The 20,064-nt window shown below is 40.7% G+C and overlaps 1 protein-coding gene across 9 annotated transcripts in view; it reads right to left on the bottom strand.

The window, feature by feature from the left end:
* LOC110502696 (3-hydroxy-3-methylglutaryl-CoA lyase, cytoplasmic) overlaps positions 1–10,676 on the bottom strand; it is a 29,477-nt gene extending 18,801 nt beyond the window's left edge. The window contains exons 1-5 of one of the 9 annotated variants that reach the window (XM_021580927.2): positions 10,551–10,674; positions 5,319–5,505; positions 4,355–4,432; positions 643–750; positions 84–179 (exon numbers count right to left, since the gene is read on the bottom strand). In XM_021580927.2, coding sequence (XP_021436602.2) covers positions 84–179; positions 643–750; positions 4,355–4,432; positions 5,319–5,414 — 378 coding nt within the window. In that variant the 5' untranslated portion in view covers positions 5,415–5,505; positions 10,551–10,674. Of the gene's footprint in view, positions 1–83; positions 2,777–4,354; positions 4,433–5,193; positions 6,696–10,550 lie in introns of those variants that run through there. The other 8 variants (XM_021580926.2, XM_021580931.2, XM_021580929.2 and 5 more) reach the window with 8 other exon arrangements.
* Positions 10,677–20,064: the final 9,388 nt, after the last annotated feature.

The following is a 20,064-nucleotide window of genomic DNA, read 5'->3' as shown; positions in this document are numbered from 1 at the left end:
CGGTAGTCATATCGGGGGAGCCTGGGGAGATATCTGTTCATTTTGAAGAGTGTGATTTCTTGCATGAATAATGAAATGCTTACAGCATCCTGAAAGCCATGCATGTTGGGTGTCAGAACTGGATAACGAACATGAGAAGATCTGTGGATGGCTTGAAGTACTTCAGTGTGGTCCGCCATCTGGACAACAGACAAAAGCATAAGCACGTTTACAAAACATATCAACAAAGTATAGTCTCTTCCCATAGCTGCTGGTGAAGCGCCCTGCAACTGGCAAGTGAGACTAGTATGTAAAACTTACATTCACCAGAAGCTCATGTAGAAATAGAGCTAGCTGTTCCACATCATGTCTCAATACTCAATACTAACACAGTCATCTGTAGTTTATTTAATGAGGTGAGATGTCTTATATTTTACAGGTCACAGTTGTAAATGAGAACTTGTTCTCAACTAGCCTACCTGGTTAAATAGAGTTGAAATAAAAAATAAATAAGAAGGATTTCCCCCCCAAAACATCTGCGGGTCTAGGGAATAACTGTGATGATGGAGAAGCAGGTTTCCCCTTCGTAGTCCTGGGGAGAACAATAAGAGCCTAATAAAATCACTCAGCACACTTTCTGGGCACACAAAGAAGAGTTATTACCTGCGGTACCCACTTTGAAGACACAAAACTGGTGGCCTCGATCACAGACAGGCCTGTTTCTGAGAGCATGTCTATCAGCTGGATTTTGACTCCTGTTGGAACCATTTCCTGGAAAACAATGACATGGAGACCAGCTCTTTCAGGATCTGATTCTGATCCCCTCTCAAGATTGGAGGTATACGTGGAGTGGACATCTGGGCAATTCAGCTGCAATGTCTTTGCAATCAGAGTAATTTACAGCACTCACCTGCTACTTGTACTTACTCCAGACATATTTCCTACAGTTACAGCGTGTACTACCCCCAGAGTTTCACTTTGTCCTCATGTCAATCTGTACAGCCACAGCAGACTTGAATATGGGAATGATACATTTGTGACATACTATACTCATACTAAACATTCAACATATGAGCCATCTGGTAAAATTTTGTCATGTTTCACATAGATTTCAAGGGCAGTTGGTGTTCATTTGATCAATCACTTTTTTGAGAAGAAAATGTGAAACACATGCCTTGGGTAATCATATAAAAATAATCCATATGTTTAAGGGGATCATCAAATCAACCCGGAATCAATCAAAAGGATTGTTACATAATACAAAACTAAATGTGGGCTTGCCACAAAGGAAGTAAGCTTTCAGCTTTCAGATGTCATACTGAGTTTGTAATGGTGTAGTGTGTAGTGAACATAAATCATTTGTAGGGGAGACCGGGGTTGTTTTCACACGTTTTACTCTCATGTGTATTTCTCAGGACCAATATATCTTACAAGACTCTTTTCAATATTAGAAAGACCAAGGTCTTGGGTTGAAATGGGAACATTTTTATCCTCATATCTTATACCAACTTGGAGTTATTTGCCATCAAACACACTCTGTCAATTTCTGACAAGCAGACCCATTGCGGGGTTGGATGTCACACTATGGGGTTGGTCGTCACAATGTTTGCTAGTAGCTCATTCCTTTTGCAACAGGAAATAAACAGAGTCTTAGAAATAGCCTTTCTTTGGTTGAACGATATTCCTAACAAAATTCAGCATTTATGCCTTAAGAATAACATGACATTTTGAGTAAATTTGTGTATGCATGTTCAGCTTTTATGCATGTGTGTGTGTGCGCGTGTGCGTGTGTGTGTGTGCGTGTGTGTGCGTGTGTGTGTGTGTGGTTTTGTAACCGAAAAAATATGTGTTTGAAAGAGAGGCAATGAAGGGAGCTCTTTATAGCACAAGCACAAAAAAAGCTTGGAATTTATTGTATACTGGCAGTGGTAATGTTGATAATGACAACCAACCCCATATTCCAGGTGACAACCATCCCCTGAGACACAGGGCCATAACTAGGATTTTTGTTTTAGTGAGGTCCAGAAGGGGGGGGACTCTCTCAGCCTCACCACTGAGCGCCACATCACTGTCTGTCTCAGGAGCCTACTCTCTTTAAAGCAATGTTTTTATTAGAACTTAGTAGTGTATTTTTTGCTCCTGCTGAGGTAGGCTCCGTTTAACATTAGCTTCTTATTTCATCCTTCTAGCTAGATAAGTAATACTAACCAGAGACCTTCAATGTTATTGCAATAGAAGTATCTGCTGGCAGATAGCCACCTGACTGATATATCTATAAGTGACTATTTACCAGTTGGGCACTTTCTGAGAGTCTGTAGGGATGTCTATAGACACGTCAGGAGTCACGGGACGGCTTTAAAATTGCCTTTCGTCCGACATCCCGCAAACACACTGTCAGCAGCATCTCTAGACTAGTTGCCTATTGAGCTGACTGAGAAATGGGGTAGTTTATTTCAGGTCACCCTCGACCTGTGCAGCGAGAGGGCTTAGTTAGACGCTTGAGAGAGTGGTGAATGTGCTGCTAAAAAGGCAAATCTGTGAGGCAAATCCAGGGGACGCAGGCGAACATAACGAACAAACCACTGTTTATGATTCCACTCGTTTGGAAAGAGGCAGACACGATTAGATCTCAGTCAGATCAAGAGTATAAGAAATCTGCCCTTTGATCAACGCTGGAGCAATAATTAGATGTTGACTCATAATTGCTTTTCTTCATGGTATACATTTTTTTATTGTGCACAATATATATATATATATATAGCCAATATATATATATAGTTTAAATGTATTTGGCTAAGGTGTATGTAAACTTCCAACTTCAACTGTATATATATATATATATATATACAGTTGAAGTCGGAAGTTTACGTACACCTTAGCCAAATACATTTAAACTCAGTTTTTCACAATTCCTGACATTTAATCCTAGTAAAAAGTCTCTGACCTAGGTCAGTTAGGATCACCACTTCATTTTAAGAATGTGAAATGTCAGAAAAATAGCAGAGATCATTTTTTATTTCAGTTTTTATTTCTTTCATCACATTCCCAGTGGGTCAGAAGTTAACATACACTCAATTAGTATTTGGTAGTATTGCCTTTAAATTGTTTAACTTGGGTCAAACAGTTCGGGTAGCCTTCCACAAGCTTCCCACAATAAGTTGAGTGAATTTTGGACCATTCCTCCTGACAGAGCTGGTGTAACTGAGTCAGATTTGTAGGCCTCCTTGCTCGCACACACTTTTTCACTAGGAAATTTTCTATAGGATTGAGGTCAGGGCTTTGTGATGGCCATTCCAATACCTTGACTTTGTTGTCCTTAAGCCATTTTGCCACAACTTTGGAAGTATGCTTGGGGTCATTGTCCATTTGGAGGATCCATTTGCGACCAAGCTTTAACTTTCGGACTGATGTCTTGAGATGTTGCTTGAATAAATCCACATAATTTTCCATCCTCATGATGTTATCTATTTTGTGAAGTACACCAGTCCCTCCTGCACGACATGATGCTGCCACCCCCATGCTTCATGGTTGGGATGGTGTTCTTCTGCTTGCAAGTCTCCCCTTTTTCCTCCAAATATAACAATGTTCATTATGGTCAAACAGTTCTATTTTTGTTTCATCAGACCAGAGGACATATCTACAAAAAGTACGATCTTTGTCCTCATGTGCAGATGCAAACCGTAGTCTGGCTTTTCAATGGTGGTTTTGGAGCAGTGGTTTCTTCCTTGCTGAGCTGCCTTTCAGGTTATGTCGATAGGACTCGTTTTACTGTGGATATAGATACTTTTGTACCTGTTTCCTCCAGCAGCTTCACAAGGTCCTTTGCTGTTTTTCTGGGATTGATTTTCACTTTTCGCACCAAAGTATGTTCATCTCTAGGAGACAGAACGCGTCTCCTTCCTGAGTGGTATGGCGGCTGCATGGTCCCATGGTGTTTATACTTGAGTACTATTGTTTGTACAGATGAACATGGTACCTTCAGGCGTTTGGAAATTGCTCCCAAGGATGAACCAGCCTTGTGGAGGTCTTCAATTTATTTTCTGAGGTCTTGGCTGATTTCTTTTGAGTTTCCCATGATGTCAAGCAAAGAGGCACTGAGTTTGAAGGTAGGCCTTGAAATACATCCACAGGTACACCTCCAATTGACTCAAATTATGTCAATTAGCCTATCAGAAGCTTCTAAAGCCATGACATAATTTTCTGGAATTTTCCAGGCTGTTTAAAGGCACAGTCAACTTAGTGTGTGTAAACTTCTCACCCACTGGAATTGTGATACAGTGAATTATATGTGAAATAATCTGTCTGTATTTGGGTGTTCATGGGTGGTGGGGGTTCTGTGTATTGTCAGATGGGTGACTGTGACTAAAAGATTTACCTTTTCATTTTGAAGTCCGTCTCTTGGCCCGACTTCAACTATTTTAACAAACTCTGGGTATTCATGTGTTAAAGCGCGCTAAAAACGGAAAAATGAAAATAAAGAGTAATGTTAGATGTTGAACATATCAGCTTTACAGATAAGCAGCCCTAAACCCGAAAGAGCAAGCAATGCAGATGCAGAAGCACGGTGGCTAGGAAAAACTACCTAGAAGGCAGGAACCTAGGAAATAACCTAGAGAGGAACCAAGCTCTGAGGTACAGCCAGTCCTCTTCTGGCAGTCTCTTCTGGCTGTAGCACTAACACATGATTATTTGTACCTTCAACTCTGTTTCTCTTCTCCCATAATGTGTGTTACAACCTTAATCCCTTACGCCAGAACAATTGAGCTTCAGGTCACTGCTGGCGCTTTAATAATGCATGAAATGTTTTCTTTAAACTGTCAAATGTGTGTCAGTTTTGAGTATCTAAATGTATCTGGTCAATTTGACAGTTGACAACAAAACCAGTCTACCAACAACAATATTACAGAGTTTGGGATGTTATACCTGACTAGTAACTCATCTAACTATAGCAGAGGGAACAGATGTGCGGACGAGCGGAAGTTAAAGGGTTCTCACTTGATGCACTCTCTCTATCTGACAATAAAAATACTTCAAACAGACAATGCGAGAGGAACAGGATCCTGCTTTTAGGCCTCAAGTCAACAGTGGTACAATACTAAACAAATTGGTTATTACTTAATAGGCACACTAATTATTTTATATGCTCTAATCACGACAATGGAATTTATTCCGAAATAGAGCATTTGCACAATGTGATGTCACTTGATATAGTACCTGTTTCTACGTCCCTGGCTGATTTCCCCTCTCTGTCCGTTCACATGTCCCCGCCCTGCACCCTCCCTTTATGTCATGAGTGAGTCATGTGCGCAGAGCAGCAAAAGCAAGACAACAACCCCCACCTTCTCCTCCTGCAGCCAGCGTGCTAGCCATGGATAATCCTGGATTAGTTCCTCGTAGCTCAGGCAGTGCTTCACCGTGGTGGGAAAGTTACCCATCTGAAAGGCTCCCGTTCGACCTGTAGAGCTCCCCCAGGGTCATCTGGCTCCGACACCCGCAGTGATGGATCTTTACGTTCGACTGAATCGACTGCAACAAATGTACGTTTTGGAGTACTCTGACCAATATGCTCACGCATGCAGACAGGGTGGATGACTGAGGGCCTGGGTGCCACCCTCACTAAAACAATCACATTAGAGGACGGCAGCTGAGAGCAGAGAGCCGGGAGTGACTCAGCAGTTGCTATGGCAGCCGCATCCCTAGCAGGGAAGGGATGGAGACTGAGAGAGAGGAGCGAGAGGAGAGAGAGAGAGTCAACGAGAGAGAGGGAGAGATACTAAAAGAGGGGGTGAGACAGAGAGGCACATGGATGGGATGGGAGGGTCAGTGGCTAGGTAGTTCACTGGGGACTGAAGTGTGAGCAAGTGTTTTGTCTGGACTAGCCTGACAGTGTTACAACCAACTGTGTGTGAGCTGGGCAGTCAGAAAGCGCTCAAAGGGGGAAGTGCTTGCTTGCAGAGTCTCTGGGCTTTAGAATAAGAACAGTCACACACTGCTTATTCTAGGTCCCTCACTTCCCCGTTTCAGGATGAAATCTAAGGCTTCAGGGAAACAGGCTGCTTTGATTGATCTCCTGTGACTGAAACAGCTGAAGGTTTTCCATTGCCAGGCGTGCCAGTAGCTGCCAATGTCAACGTCGTAGCGTAATAAAATCCCCTTGTAAAGCCGGGGCACAATTTACCAGAGAAAGACCCATTCTTCCTCACCCAGATGTTAACAATAGAGAGGCTTAATGAAGTCCTAGAACTGAACCCTTTCACCACAATAAGCTGCCCTGCGATGAGAGACCCCTACCCCCCACTCAGGGGGAGAGAGGGAACTTGTATGACCGTCCTATGAAAGGTCTCCAGGTCTCTTTGTGTCACTGGGCTCCCAGGTTTATGTCCATCACTTGTCACCTCCCTAAATTTGAAAACTCCCTCATGGCAGATCATTTAGAATCCCGCCCACAACCTTCTTCTAGGCCACTGAAAATAGGGAAAGGTTTCAGAAGGGAATGCCAATCCTGCCATGTTCGCAGATGGTTTCATGATAGGTGCATAAATCACTGTTAAATAGGAAGTAAGAGTTGAAATTAAATTGAAAGGTTGCTATTGTCATTTTAGTCAACTCAATCAAAACAGTTTGGCTGTAGGTTTACTATTCTGTGGAGTTTCTGAGGCAAGAAGGAGGACACGTACATTTCCTTTAAAAACGCTTTTTCCAAATTTTGTTGTGTTACAGCTTGAATTTTAAATGTTTTTAATTGAGATTTTGCATCACTGATCTACACACAATACCCCATAATGTCAAAGTGGAATTATGTTTTTAGAAATGTAAAGAAATTAATTAAAAGTGAAAAGCTGAAATGTCTTGAGTATTCAATCCTTTTGTTATGGCAAGCCTAAATAAGTTCAAGAGTAAAAATGTGCTAAACTTGTGTGCAATAATAGTGTTTAACATGATTTCTGAATAACTACCTCATCTCTGTACCCCAGACATACAATTATCTGTAAGCCCCCTATGTCGAACAGTGAATTTCAAACACAGATTCAACCACAAAGACCAGGGAAGTTTTCCTGTCAGTTACAGAGTTTAATGGCTCTGATAGGAAATAACTGAAGACGGATCAACAACATTGTAGTTACTCCACAATACTAACATAAATGATAGAGTGAAAAGAAGGAAGCCTGTACAGAATAAAATAGACCAAAACATGCATCCTGTGTGCAATAAGGCACTACAGTAATACTGCAAATAATGTAGCAAAGAAATTTACTTTTTGTCTTGAATACAAAGCATTACGTTTGGGGCAAATCCAATACAACATCACTCTTCATATTTTCAAGAATGGTGGTGGCTGCATCATGTCATGGGTATGCTTGTGATTGGCAAGGACTAGGGAGTTTTTGTGGATAAAAAGAAGCGGAAGAGAGCTAAGCACCAGCCTGGTCTCATAGACTAGACTTAAATGTAGATCCGGGACACAGAAATGATTATGATATGTTATGTTTGGTATGGTTAGATAAGACAGATGGTTACTTAAGGCAAAAATGAAAATAGGGTTGTTGGTCTGTGTCGATGGGTGAGCGTTTAACACAAACGTCTAGCAACCCAAAGGTTGCGAGTTTGAATCTCATCATGGACCACTTTAGCATTTTAGCTAATTAGCATATTTTCAAAAACGTACTACTTTTTAGCTACTTTGCAACTACTTAGCATGTTAGCTAACTATTCCCCTAACCCTAACCGTAACCCTTTTAGCTAAGCCTTCCCCTAACCCTAACCTTAACACTTTAACCTAACCCTTCCCCTAACCCTAACATTAACCCTTTTAGCTAAGCCTTCCCCTAACCCTAACCTTAACCCTTTAACCTAACCCTAAACATAACCCTAACCCCTAACCCTAACCCCTAACCTAGCTAATTTTAGCCAGCTAGCTAACGTTGGCCACCTAGCCACCTAACTAGAACTAGAATTCATATCATACATTTTGCAAATTCGTAACACATCATACGAAATGCGTGATGGACATCCACACATTAATACATACAATACAAAACGAACATATCATATAAAATGGAACACAAACGATTTAGGTACCGAATAATATGAAATGCTCTGAGATCAGGTTGTAAGCACAGGTAAAATCCTAGAGGAAAACCTGGTTCAGTCTGCTTTCCAACAGACACTGGAAGACAAATTCACCTTTCAACAGGACAATAACTTTAAACACAAGGAGTTGCTTACCAAGATGACAGTGAATGTTCCGGAGTGACCTAGCTGCAGTTTTGCCTTAAATCAGCTTGGAAATATATGGCGAGACTTGAAAATGGTTGTCTTGCAATGATCAACAACAAACATGACAGAGCTTGAAGGATTTTTTAAATAATAATGGTCCAATATTGTACAATCCAGGTGTGCAAAGCTCTTAGAGATTTACCCAGAAAGACTCACAGCTGTAATCACTGCCAAAGGTGATTCTAACATGTATTGACTCAGGGATTTTAATACTTATCTAATCAAGATACAGATACATTGTTTCATTTTCTATTTTAAAAGAAATTGGCAAATTCTTCCATTTTGACATTAGAGAGTATTTTGTGTAGATTTCTGACAAAAAAAGACAATTAAATCCAGCTTAATCCCACTTTGTAACATACAATACTTTTGAAGGTACAGTATCATTATAATGTATACCTGCATTACTACTCCATTTTAGATAAATGCATTAAATTGTAAAGAATTCCCACAGCAATGTGTTATTGCCAAAGCAAGTTTTCAATTCTACTCTATAGTACAATGTTATTATCTGGGGCTTGGACGAATAAGAATTGCCTCTACAGGGTACAATTTCAAAAGGCTGGAGCTGAATCTCTGACAGCTGGAGTAAACTACTTAAGTTCAATGTCCCTAACTGGGCATTTAATGTTTCCCTTACATGAGAGCTGTGCAGCTAAAAGAACAAAAATGTAGGCTCATCTTGACAAATGCCAGCTGCTAAGGGTAACTTTTAAAGGGGGGAAAGGCCCCTTAGGGGAATCCCTGCTCATTGAAAGCAATGCAGTGCAGGTGAGTGAGGATGTTTTATGTTCAAGATGCATATCAAAAGGATATTAAGATAGCTTTTTTCTTCTTTTTTAAATAGCTTTTAATAATTCATGTTAAGAAGGAAAATGAGACATTCTTCAGATCTATTGGAAAGTTAATTTAAATCTCAATCTAATTACACATGTTTCAACAATGCTTTCATAGCAAGTATATATATAAATGAATCAATGGATATGTCTGTTAAGAGCACATAAGCACATTGGCAGTATGTCAAAACATTTCTGCACTGTTTTACTGGTAATTCCCTTGTGTGTAGAGGATCAATCTCCAGTTTAAATGCAAGTCCTATACAGAAATCCCAAATACACCTCTTACCATAAAAGATAAGGCACAGTATTCATCTATTAGGGCTAAATTATATATATTTGTATCACCTCACACACTGAAGAGTAACTGATGATACAACTAATGCACATCTTGAATATTCAGGCATATGTATGGTCTGAAAGGACTCCTCCTTTCCAAATGCTTTAATTGATCAATGTTTCTCAACTTGGGTGCCAAAATAAAGATCATTTACTGCCAAGAAGTGTACACAAAACGAAATAAATGAATCTCACAAAACATGATGACTTTTCTTAATTAACAAGTGGTAGGCCTACACTTATGCAACCACTCAGCATAGCATGGGCTATAACACAATATCCTAACAGGAAAAAGATGCATCTGCATTCCTTTGTGCATCTCTTATGCACAATATATTTTAAGCATTAAACTCTTGGAGAACAAACAGATGATGAACAAATTTAGATATCAAAAATAAAAACTCAATGGCAAATGCCAACAGTTATCCTGTTAAATACCCATCTTATCTGGAAAATGTTGCTTATGAGAAATTGAGAGTATATCTTTTTATCTTCAGAAAGAAACAGATGTGGAAAAATACACTTTATATGGAGCAGGTTTTTCACATGGCATGAAAGGGTTTTGAGCTCTCAGTATACTGAAAACAAAATGGAAGAAAGAAAACAGGATCCAGATTAAATCAATTTTCATCCCTCCACCCGTCTTCAATTCTAAACCTCGGATTTGATTGAATTGCTTAAAAACACTGGTTGCAACAGAAGAGCCTTGTTCATTCTTCAACTGTGAATGCTAGAATAAGTTTCAACAATGTCCGTTATTTATGGGCAGCAGGAAAGCTTTATAAATGTACTGTTCAACCATGGAAAGTTAGCACTAAATTAGCTTCCCAGTGATTATCTGGTTGCAAAGGTATGTGTCAGCTAAATCTGGTCAGAATGGATGGATTGAGATGTGTATGTAGTCGGCATCAGATATGCTGAATAGATACAATGTGATTAAAATAAATAGATCTGTGATACATTTGTCAGAACACTTGAGAATGCATTAAAAAAACAGAATGGTTCTTAACTATTTCACATTCTACCCAACTCAACTGTGTGTAAAAGAGAGAAAAAAATGACCTCAGGGAAATATTATTTTTTGCAAACGTAAAAGCCTTTATAAAAACAGCGGGTTACCTTATACAGTTCCTTCAGGAAGGTCGACTGGCCGGGGCCAACTTTCCACAGCTTCCCTCAGAGACAGCATGTGTGTTAAAGATTACTTTGCAGTAGTCACATTGCCTAGCACCCCTTGGTTTTTGGTTACAAAAGTCACTGACCTGTGCATTGGGGCCACTGTCCCCAAATGACCATCAAGTGCAGGGCTAAGAGGGTCACGTAGGACATTCAACTTTACAAAGTAATTTCTCAACAGATTTGGATGCTCATTCCACTAAGCCGTAGTTGGCTTCGAGGCCCCTCGACCGCTTGACATGGCCTCTATGACAGCTCTATGTACAAAGCAGCAAAATGTTGATTGTTAAAGTATTGTTCAGCAGGTGGGAATGCAGAATAGCTTACTGTGCGTTGCATCATTAAAGCTTGGAATCAGAATTACGATGAAAAGTACATTTTTTGCTTAAACATTATGGATTGGCTGTAAGAGTTCTACATCATGGTCGATTTGATTCCTGAGAAAACTGCTGGCTGGCTATTAAATAGAACACTACTGTAGGTAACAACAGGTTTGACATTGATGTAACTGGGCAGATGTTTTAATGCAGTTTAGGCTGTATTGTGCAGATTGGTTAATTGTACAGTAGAGGGTCCACTTGGGTTATAAATGATGATCTCTCAAACTGTCCCATCTCTGTGATGGAAAAAAATATATTTCATAGCATTCTTGACAAGAAGCTGAACAAAAATGAATAGAGTTAAATGACAGCTGTTGATATCTCTATTTACTTTCTAAGTGACTTGAATCTCTTTTTCCAAAGCAAACATATCTTCCTCGGGTGTTGTGAGAGGATGAAAAGACAGTGGAGAGCATAACTCATCTCTTCTGGTGAGGTTTAATGCATTTTACTGACCTTCAGAACTTCACAAGAAAATGATCTGATTGATGAGGACCCCAATGCACAACGTATTTTGTATCCAATGCAACAGTATTATTCCTTGTGCCCAGAACAACAGACAGAAGCTAGAACTCCTGCTATCATTCCCTTGCATGGTAAATTCATTTTACTCCACCTATCTGTCTTACACAACTCGACACATTTTGATGAAATATGTGTCTTGGCTACCGCAACAGTGATGAAGATTGACTAAGGAAATTATATTTTCTTATTTTATCCAAAGACTGAAACAACAAATTCTGTTTCAATACACATCATTTTGGAATACTCTTGATCATCAGGTTTCTGTTGTCAAGGAAGTTACTTCTGGATATTTTAATTTGTTGTATTTTTTTACATTTTACTTTTATTTAACTAGGCAAGTCAGTTAAGAACAAATTCTTATTTAAAATGACATCCTACCGTCATTGCAATAGTGTTTTTTTTTATTTCACTTGGGTCCTAAAGCCAGGTGTGTTTGACTTCTGATGGACTCTGGAAGGAGATCCAACTTCCGCTTTTGAGTCTTGATGATAAATCAGTTTGATTGATACAGGGTTTCAATGTCTGACCTCGTTTTGAACCATTTCAGAAGAAGATGGTTAATATACTGTATAGCAGATTTAGCCCTTTTCCCTCCTTACTATCTTTTTCCTTCTAGGGAATTCTCCACTGTAAAACACATAGCTAATGGTCATGTTGTTCTGTCCTGGGGTAGTATTGGAGAACATGCATACTGTTTAAAAGCCCTCTTGACTGCAGGCTTATGACAATGGCTGATTGTGAGGTACAGTAGCAGTCCTATAGCCTTGTACAGTAAGAAGAAAGCACGCATTCTCTTCCCAAGTGCCCATGATGTGGTCAGAAGCTCTGACTGATTCATGTTGGAATACAGGAACAAGTGAGAGGATCCAGAAGCTAGCCAGTTTGACTTGAGACATGCACTGACCACCCTGCCTCTGATAACATTATAGATTGAGAGTAGCACTTTTATATTTCAAATTATTCAATGTTCCCATTAAAAGCCTCAATGTCGGACTTTCATTTGAACGGCAGGTTTACGAGAATGTATTTATTTAAGAAAATGATTTTATTAAACCAGTCACACTTTCAATGAAACAGCAGTCTTTAACATCTTTACAGCATTGTACATACATTTTCATGGCATGCTTCCTGTACTAGTCTCAACAATAGTTTATTTTTATTTGGATGAAAAGCATAACAAAACACAGCATTCCATAACTGAAAGTAAATCGCGAAATCTCCTATCATTACAAAACAAAGTAAACATAAAATGTGACAGGAAAATATAAAATGGGGAAATATGCCATGATTTGGTAAGCAAGTCTCAAGAATAAATGATTGGAAAACTGTTGTTTAAGACTGATAGCGAGATGTTATCCACTGATCTTTAAACAGTATAGGCTGATTGATATGAAAGAAGGAAATTCACATAGGGTTGATGTAATCCTCAATTTATGTTTGTAGCGATAGAGGGGAACCTTGAATTTGTCCTAAATTTGTAACAAGACACAAGTTTACATTGGGAAAAAGCTTGCTTCCCATGAAAGGATGGCTGAAGATGAAAGTCAAAGTCACAGGGCAAACATTACCAAGGCACAGGTGCTTCATTTTATAATGATTGCAGAAGACATTTCAGGTCACATGAAGGTTTTTGCAACAACACCCCATTTTTATAGTTCAGGAAACAAATGTGCACACAAACACACATACATCTAGACATATTAGGAGACATTCCTTGTATTTCTTGCCTTGTCATACCCAACAACATGTAAAAAATCTGACCCAGATGTACGTGCTTTTCAAGAGACACTGATTGAGCTATAATGGAAGTTCCAGCCCACCCACAGAAGACAAATATGGAGAACCATATGTGGACCGATGACTAAAGTAAACTGCAAAACATTGTTATTAGATACAATTTCACCAGCCTTGTGGACAGAGTGCAAGCTGACACTTTGAAAATAAACTGTGAGGCAAAGAAAAATATAAAAAAATCCTGTAGTTTACCGAAGGGAAACAGAAGTGGGAATTACCCAACATAATGTACAATGGCTGTTGTTTTGTGGCAATTCATTTACATGTATTCATTAGATCACTGAGAAACCAATGTTAACCCTAAAAGCGCCAACAGGGGTACATTTTGAACCCAAATGGTCAAAAATGTCATCATTTTTTAACCTTTTTTTATCCCTCAGTAATTTTGGGACTTTGTCAAGCAACTAGTTACTGACAAGAAAATACAATTTACTATGATTCCTGTGTTAATATGGAGGAATTAACAAATATGTTTTCTAGTGCGTAGCTAAGCTGAAAATGTAGACTCAATAGTAGACTTTGTGATAAAAGCACTACATTTGGCACAGAGGTAGATGTACATAACCTGAAAATATCTATATTTTTTATTTCACCTTTATTTAACCAGGTAGGCTAGTTGAGAACAAGTTCTCATTTACAACTGCGACCTGGCCACGATAAAGCAAAGCAGTGCAACACAAACAACGAAACAGAGATACACACGGCATAAACAGTGTGTGCAAATGAGGTAAGATAAGGAAGGTAAGGCAATAAAAAGGCCATAGTGGCAAAATAACCGCTTTGTTCAATTTACAATAGGCTTTACAGCGAAAGCATAGCATTTGATTGTCTGAGGACAGCGCCCCCGCATACACCAGCATTAAAAACATTTTTCAAATCTGCAGAGGCGTCACAAAAATCAGAAATAGTGATAAAATAAATCACTTACCTTTGAAGATCTTCCTCTGTTTGCAATCCCAAGGGTCCTAGCTACACACAAAATTGGTCGTTCAGTTCTGTTACACTCACAGACATTATTGTAACAGTTTTAGAAACTTTAGAGTGTTTTCTATCCAATGTTACCAATTATATGCATATTCTAATTTCTTTGCTTGAGTAACAGGCAGTTTACTTTGGGCACGTCAGTCATCCAAACTTCCAAATACTGCCCCCTAGCTCAAATAGGTTTTTAATGTGAGTCTGGAAGGAGAGTTTACAGTCTAACCAGACACCTAGGTATTTGTAGTTGTCCACATTTTCTAAGTCAGAACCGTCCAGAGTAGTGATGCTGGATGTGCGGGCAGGTGCGGGCAGCAATCGGTTGAAGAGCATGCATTTAATTTTACTTGTATTTAAGAGCAGTTGGAGGCCACGGAAGGAGAGTTGCATGGCATTGAAGCTCATCTGGAGGTTAGTTAACACAGTGTCCAAAGAATGGCCAGACGTATACAGAATGGTGTCGTCTGTGTAGAGGTGGATCAGAGTATCACCAGCAGCAAGAGTGACATCATTGATGTATACAGAGAAAAGAGTCGGCCCGAGAATTGAATCCTGTGGCACCCCCATAGAGACTGCCAGAGGTCCGGACCACAGGCCCTCCGATTTGCCACACTGAACTCTGTCTGAGAAGTAGTTGGTGAACCAGGCGAGGCAATCATTTGAGAAACCAAGGCAGTTGAGTCTGCCGATAAGAATGCAGTGATTGGCCTCCCGGGTGGTGCAGTGGTTAAGGCCGCTCTACTGCAGCGCCAGCTGTGCCATCAGAGTCCCTGGGTTCGCACCCAGGCTCTGTCGTAACCGGCCGCGACCGGGAGGTCCGTGGGGCAACGCACAATTGGCCTAGCGTCGTCTGGGTTAGGGAGGGCTTGGTCGGTGGGGATGTCCTTGACTCACCAGCGACTCCTGTGGCGGGCCAGGCGCAGTGCGCGCTAAACAAGGTTGCCAGGTGCACGGTGTAGCCTTGGTGCGGCTGGCTTCCGGGTTGGATGCGCGCTGTGTTAAGAAGCAGTGCGGCTGGTTGTATCGGAGGACGCATGACTTTCAACCTTCGTCTCTCCCGAGCCCTTACGGGAGTTGTAGCGATGAGACAAGATAGTAGCTACTACAACAATTGGATACCACAAAATTGGGGAGAAAAAGGGGTAAAAATTCAAAATAAATAAATAAATAAAATAAAGAATGCAGTGATTGACCAAGTCAAAAGCCTTGGCCAGGTCGATGGTGGTTATGATATCGTTTAGGACCATGAGCGTGGCTGAGGTGCACCCATGACCAGCTCGGAAACCAGATTGCATAGTGGAGAAGGTACGGTGGGATTCGAAATGGTCAGTGATCTGTTTATTGACTTGGCTTTCGAAGACCTTAGAAAGGCAGGGTAGGATAGATATAGGTCTGTAGCAGTTTGGGTCAAGAGTTTCTCCCCCTTTGAAGAGGGGGAAGACTGCGGCAGCTTTCCAATTTTTGGGGATCTCAGATGATACGAAAGAGAGGTTGAACAGGCTAGTAATAGGGTTTGCAACAATTTTGGCTGATCATTTTAAAAAGAGAGGGGATTGTCTGCTGATTTGTAGGGGTCCAGATTTTGCAGCTCTTTCAGAACATCAGTTGTCTGGATTTGGGTGAAGGAGAAATGGGGGAGCGTGGGCATGTTGCTGAGGGGGGTGCAGGGCTGTTGACCAGAGTAGGGGTGGCCAAGTGGTAAGCATGGCCAGCTGTAGAAAAATGCTTGTTCAAAATCTCGATCATCGTAGATTTATCTGTGGTGACAGTGTTTCCTAGCCTCAGTGCAGTGGGCAGCTGGGAGGAGGTGCGCTTATTCTCCATGGACTTTACAGTGTCCCAGAACTTTTTGGAGTTTGTGCTGCAGGATGCACATTTCTGTTTGAAAAAGCTAGCCTTTGCTTTCCTAACTGCCTGTGTATATTTGTTCCTAACTTCCCTGAAAAGTTGCATATCGCGGTGGCTATTTGATGCTAATGCCGTACGCCACAGGTTGTTTTTGTGCTGTCAAGGGCAGTCAGGTCTGGAGTTAACCAAGGACTTTATCTGTTCCTGGTTCAAACATTTTTGAACGGGGCATGCTTATTTAAGATTGTGAGGAAAGCACTTTTAAAGAATAACCAGGCACATTCTACTGACAGAATGAGGTCAATATCCTTCTATGATACCCAGGCCAGGTTGATTAAAAAGGCCTGATCGCTGAAGTGTTTTAGGGAGCGTTTGACAGTGATGAGGCTTAGTTGTTTGACCGCAGACCCATTACGGAACCAAGCAATGAGGCAGTGATCGCTGAGATCCTGGTTGAAGACAGCAGAGGTGTATTTGGAGGGCAGGTTGGTCAGGATGATATCTATGAGGGTGCCTGTGTTTACGGATTAGGGGTTGTACCTGGTAGGTTTATTGATCATTTTTGTGAGATTGAGGACATCAAGCTTAGATTGTAGGATGGCTGGGGTGTTAAGCATGTCCCAGTTTAGGTCACCTAACAGCACGAGCTCTGGAGATAGATGGGGGGCAATCAATTCACATATGGTGTCCAGGGCACAGCTGGGGGCAGAGGGTGGTCTATAGCATGCGGAAACGGTGAGAGACGTTTTTCTGGAAAGGTGGATTTTTAAAAGTAGAAGCTCAAATGGTTTGGGCACAGACCTGGATTGTAAAGACAGAACTCTGCAGGCTATCTCTGCAGTAGATTGCAACTCCGCCCCCTTTGGCAGTTCTATCTTGTCGGAAAATGTTATAGTTAGGGATAGAAATGTCAGGGTTTTTGGTGGCCTTCCTAAGCCAGGATTCAGACACAGCTAGGACATCCGGGTTGGCAGAGTGTGCTAAAGCAGTGAATTAAACAAACTTAGGGAGGAGGCTTCTAATGTTAACATGCATGAAACCAAGGCTTTAACGGTTTATCGATTACGTCAGTAGTCCAGTCGTGATGGATCGACGGGGCTCTGTATCGGCAATAAAAGGGGTCCACGCTAATTGGCAAAATAGGTATTGTAGCCTAAGGAGTGGCTGATGGACCTCTTCAGCTAGCAGGGAGATGGGCCTAGCATAGGCTAGCTCCAGGCTAATTGGTGATTGCTTCGGGACAGAGACGTTAGCCAGGAGAAGACAATCGGATAGCAGCTAGCTAGCTGCGATGGTCCAGGTGAAGAGGTTCAGAGCTTGCGGTAGGAATCCGGTGATATGGAGAAAAATGAATCTCTGGATTAAGCTCTGAACCTGAATAAACTCTGGATTGAAACACGCTGTACAGACTGGGAGGAGTTGTCCTGGCTAAAGGTTAGCTGATGACCGCAATCAGTGGCTAGCTGATTACTAGCTAGAAGCTAGTTAGATTGGCTAGCTTCTGTTGGGGGCTCCGGTTCTAAAGTATAGAAAAAAGAAGATCCATACCACATTGGGTGAGGCATGTTAAAGTTGGGGTTAAGAAAAATATGAAAAAAGATATGGGAAGAAAAAATATATTTAAAAAAATATATATAAAGATATATACACAGGACACGACAGGACGAAGATATAGATATGGAGCCATCCAAGATTTGCCTCTGGGGGCATGGCAGCTACTACAACACAAAAATTACACAAAAATTAAAATACTTATTTAGCCTCCACCCAATGTATTTTGACCAAGTAGAGAGTATTGTCTTTCAGATGCAATTGGAACTGAATTGATAGTCCACAGGGTTCCCAAGTTAGAGCTAAAAGTCTAATGGCACCTGCGACCATATCGCCAATATCGTCCAAATTTGTGGCCACCATGTCAGATTAGTTTAAACGTCAATTTCTCAGCTTCTGAGTATCACAGAAATGCATAAAATGTGACTATAAATGTGCACTTTTTTTTGTATATATATACAGCATGTAGAGTACCAGTCAAAAGTTTGGACACACCTACTCATTCAAGGTTTTTTCTTTATTTTTACTATTTTCTATAATAATATTGAAGACATCAAACTATGATATAACACAAACAGAATCATGTAGTAGCCAAACAAGTTTTTTTTAAATCTAAATATATTTTATATATGAGATTCTTCAAAGTAGCCACCCTTTGCCTAAAGGACAGCTTTGCACACTCTTGGCATTCTCTCAGCCAGCTTCATGAGGTAGTCAACTCAAATGCATTTCAATTAACAGGTATGCCTGTCTTCTTAAAAGATCAATTGTGGAATTTCTGTCCTTCTTAATGCGTTTGAACCAATCAGTTGTTTTGTCACAAGGTAGGGTTTGTATACAGATGATAGTCCAATTCGGTAAAAGACCAAGCAAAGAGAAATGACAGTCCATCATTACTATAAGACATGAAGGTCAGTCAATACGGAAAATGTGTGCAGTCGCAAGTGCAGTTGCAAAAAAACATCAAGCGCTTTGATGAAACTGGCTCTCATGAGGACCACCACAGGAAAGGAAGACCCAGAGTTACCTCTGCTGCAGAGAATAAATTCATTGGAGTTACCAGTAACAGACACATCTAATCATCAACTGTTCAGAGGAGACTGTGGGAATCAGGCCTTCATGGTCGAATTTCTGCAAAGAAACCACTACTAAAGTACATCAATAAGACAAAGAGACTTGCTTGGGACAAGAAACCGAACAATGGACATTAGACCGGTGGAAATCTGTCCTTTGGTCTGATGAGTCCAAATCAGAGATTTTTGGTTCCAACCACTGTGTCTTTGTGAGATGCAGAGTAGGTGAACAGATGATCTCCGCATGTGTAGTTCCCACCGTGAAGCATGGAGGAGGAGGTCTGATGGTGTGCGGGTGCTTTGTTGGTGACACTGTCAGTGATTTATTTAGAATTCAAGGCACACTTTACCAGCATGGCTACCACAGCATTTTGCAACAATACGCCATCCCATCTGGTTTGTGCTTAGTGGGATTACCATTTGTTTTTCAACAGGACAATGACCCAAAATACACCTCCAGGCTGTGTAAGGGCTATTTGACCAAGAAGGAGAGTGATGGAGTGATGCATCAGATGACCTGGCCTCTACAATCACCCAACCACAATCCAATTGAGATGGTTAGGGATGAGTTGGACCGCAGAGTGAAGGAAAAGCAGCCAACAAGTGCTCAGCATATGTGGGAAATCCTTCAAGACTGTTGGAAAAGCATTCCAGGTGAAGCTGGTTGAGAGAATGCCAAGAGTGTGGAAAGCTGTCATCAAGGCAAATGGTGTTTACTTTAAAGAATGTAAAATATATATTGATTTGTTTAACACTTTTTTGGTTACTACATAATTCCATATGTGTTATTTCATAGTTTTGATGTCTTCACTATTATTCTATAATGTAGACAATAGTAGGTGTGTTGAAACTTTTGAATAGTGTGACTTGTTTCAGGAAACTAGGCGTATGTTGAACGTCACTACTTCACTGGAGAGGCATTTGAACTTAAAAATTACAAAAAAAATTGTTTTGTGGCAGAAATGCCTTCTGGAACATGTGAACCTTCATATGTCTTAATAACAAACTTGTATCCCATATGTAAATACAAATACGACACAAGTTGGTTTAGCCATGGGAAAAGACTGGAACCTTCCCGCTAGCCATGATTGGATGAGATAATAGATGGGCTGGACATGCCGAGATATGAATTCAGATTGGTCTGCCATGTACCACACTTCCATCTATAATATGAGCTGGTCAGTATGTGTAGGTAACCCTTTCTAACGCAGCTTTCTCAAAGATATCAAGATGGCGCCAAGAGAGTGGGTCGCCTCACTTCTAGTCCTTAAGAAACTGTGCAGTATTTTGTTTTTTTATGTATTATTT

This window comes from Oncorhynchus mykiss, chromosome 23, assembly GCF_013265735.2.
Source record: "Oncorhynchus mykiss isolate Arlee chromosome 23, USDA_OmykA_1.1, whole genome shotgun sequence".
Taxonomy (NCBI): Eukaryota; Metazoa; Chordata; class Actinopteri; order Salmoniformes; family Salmonidae; genus Oncorhynchus; species Oncorhynchus mykiss.
The sequence above is the reverse complement of the archived record's forward strand: the minus strand, read 5'-3'. Positions and strand labels throughout refer to the sequence as shown.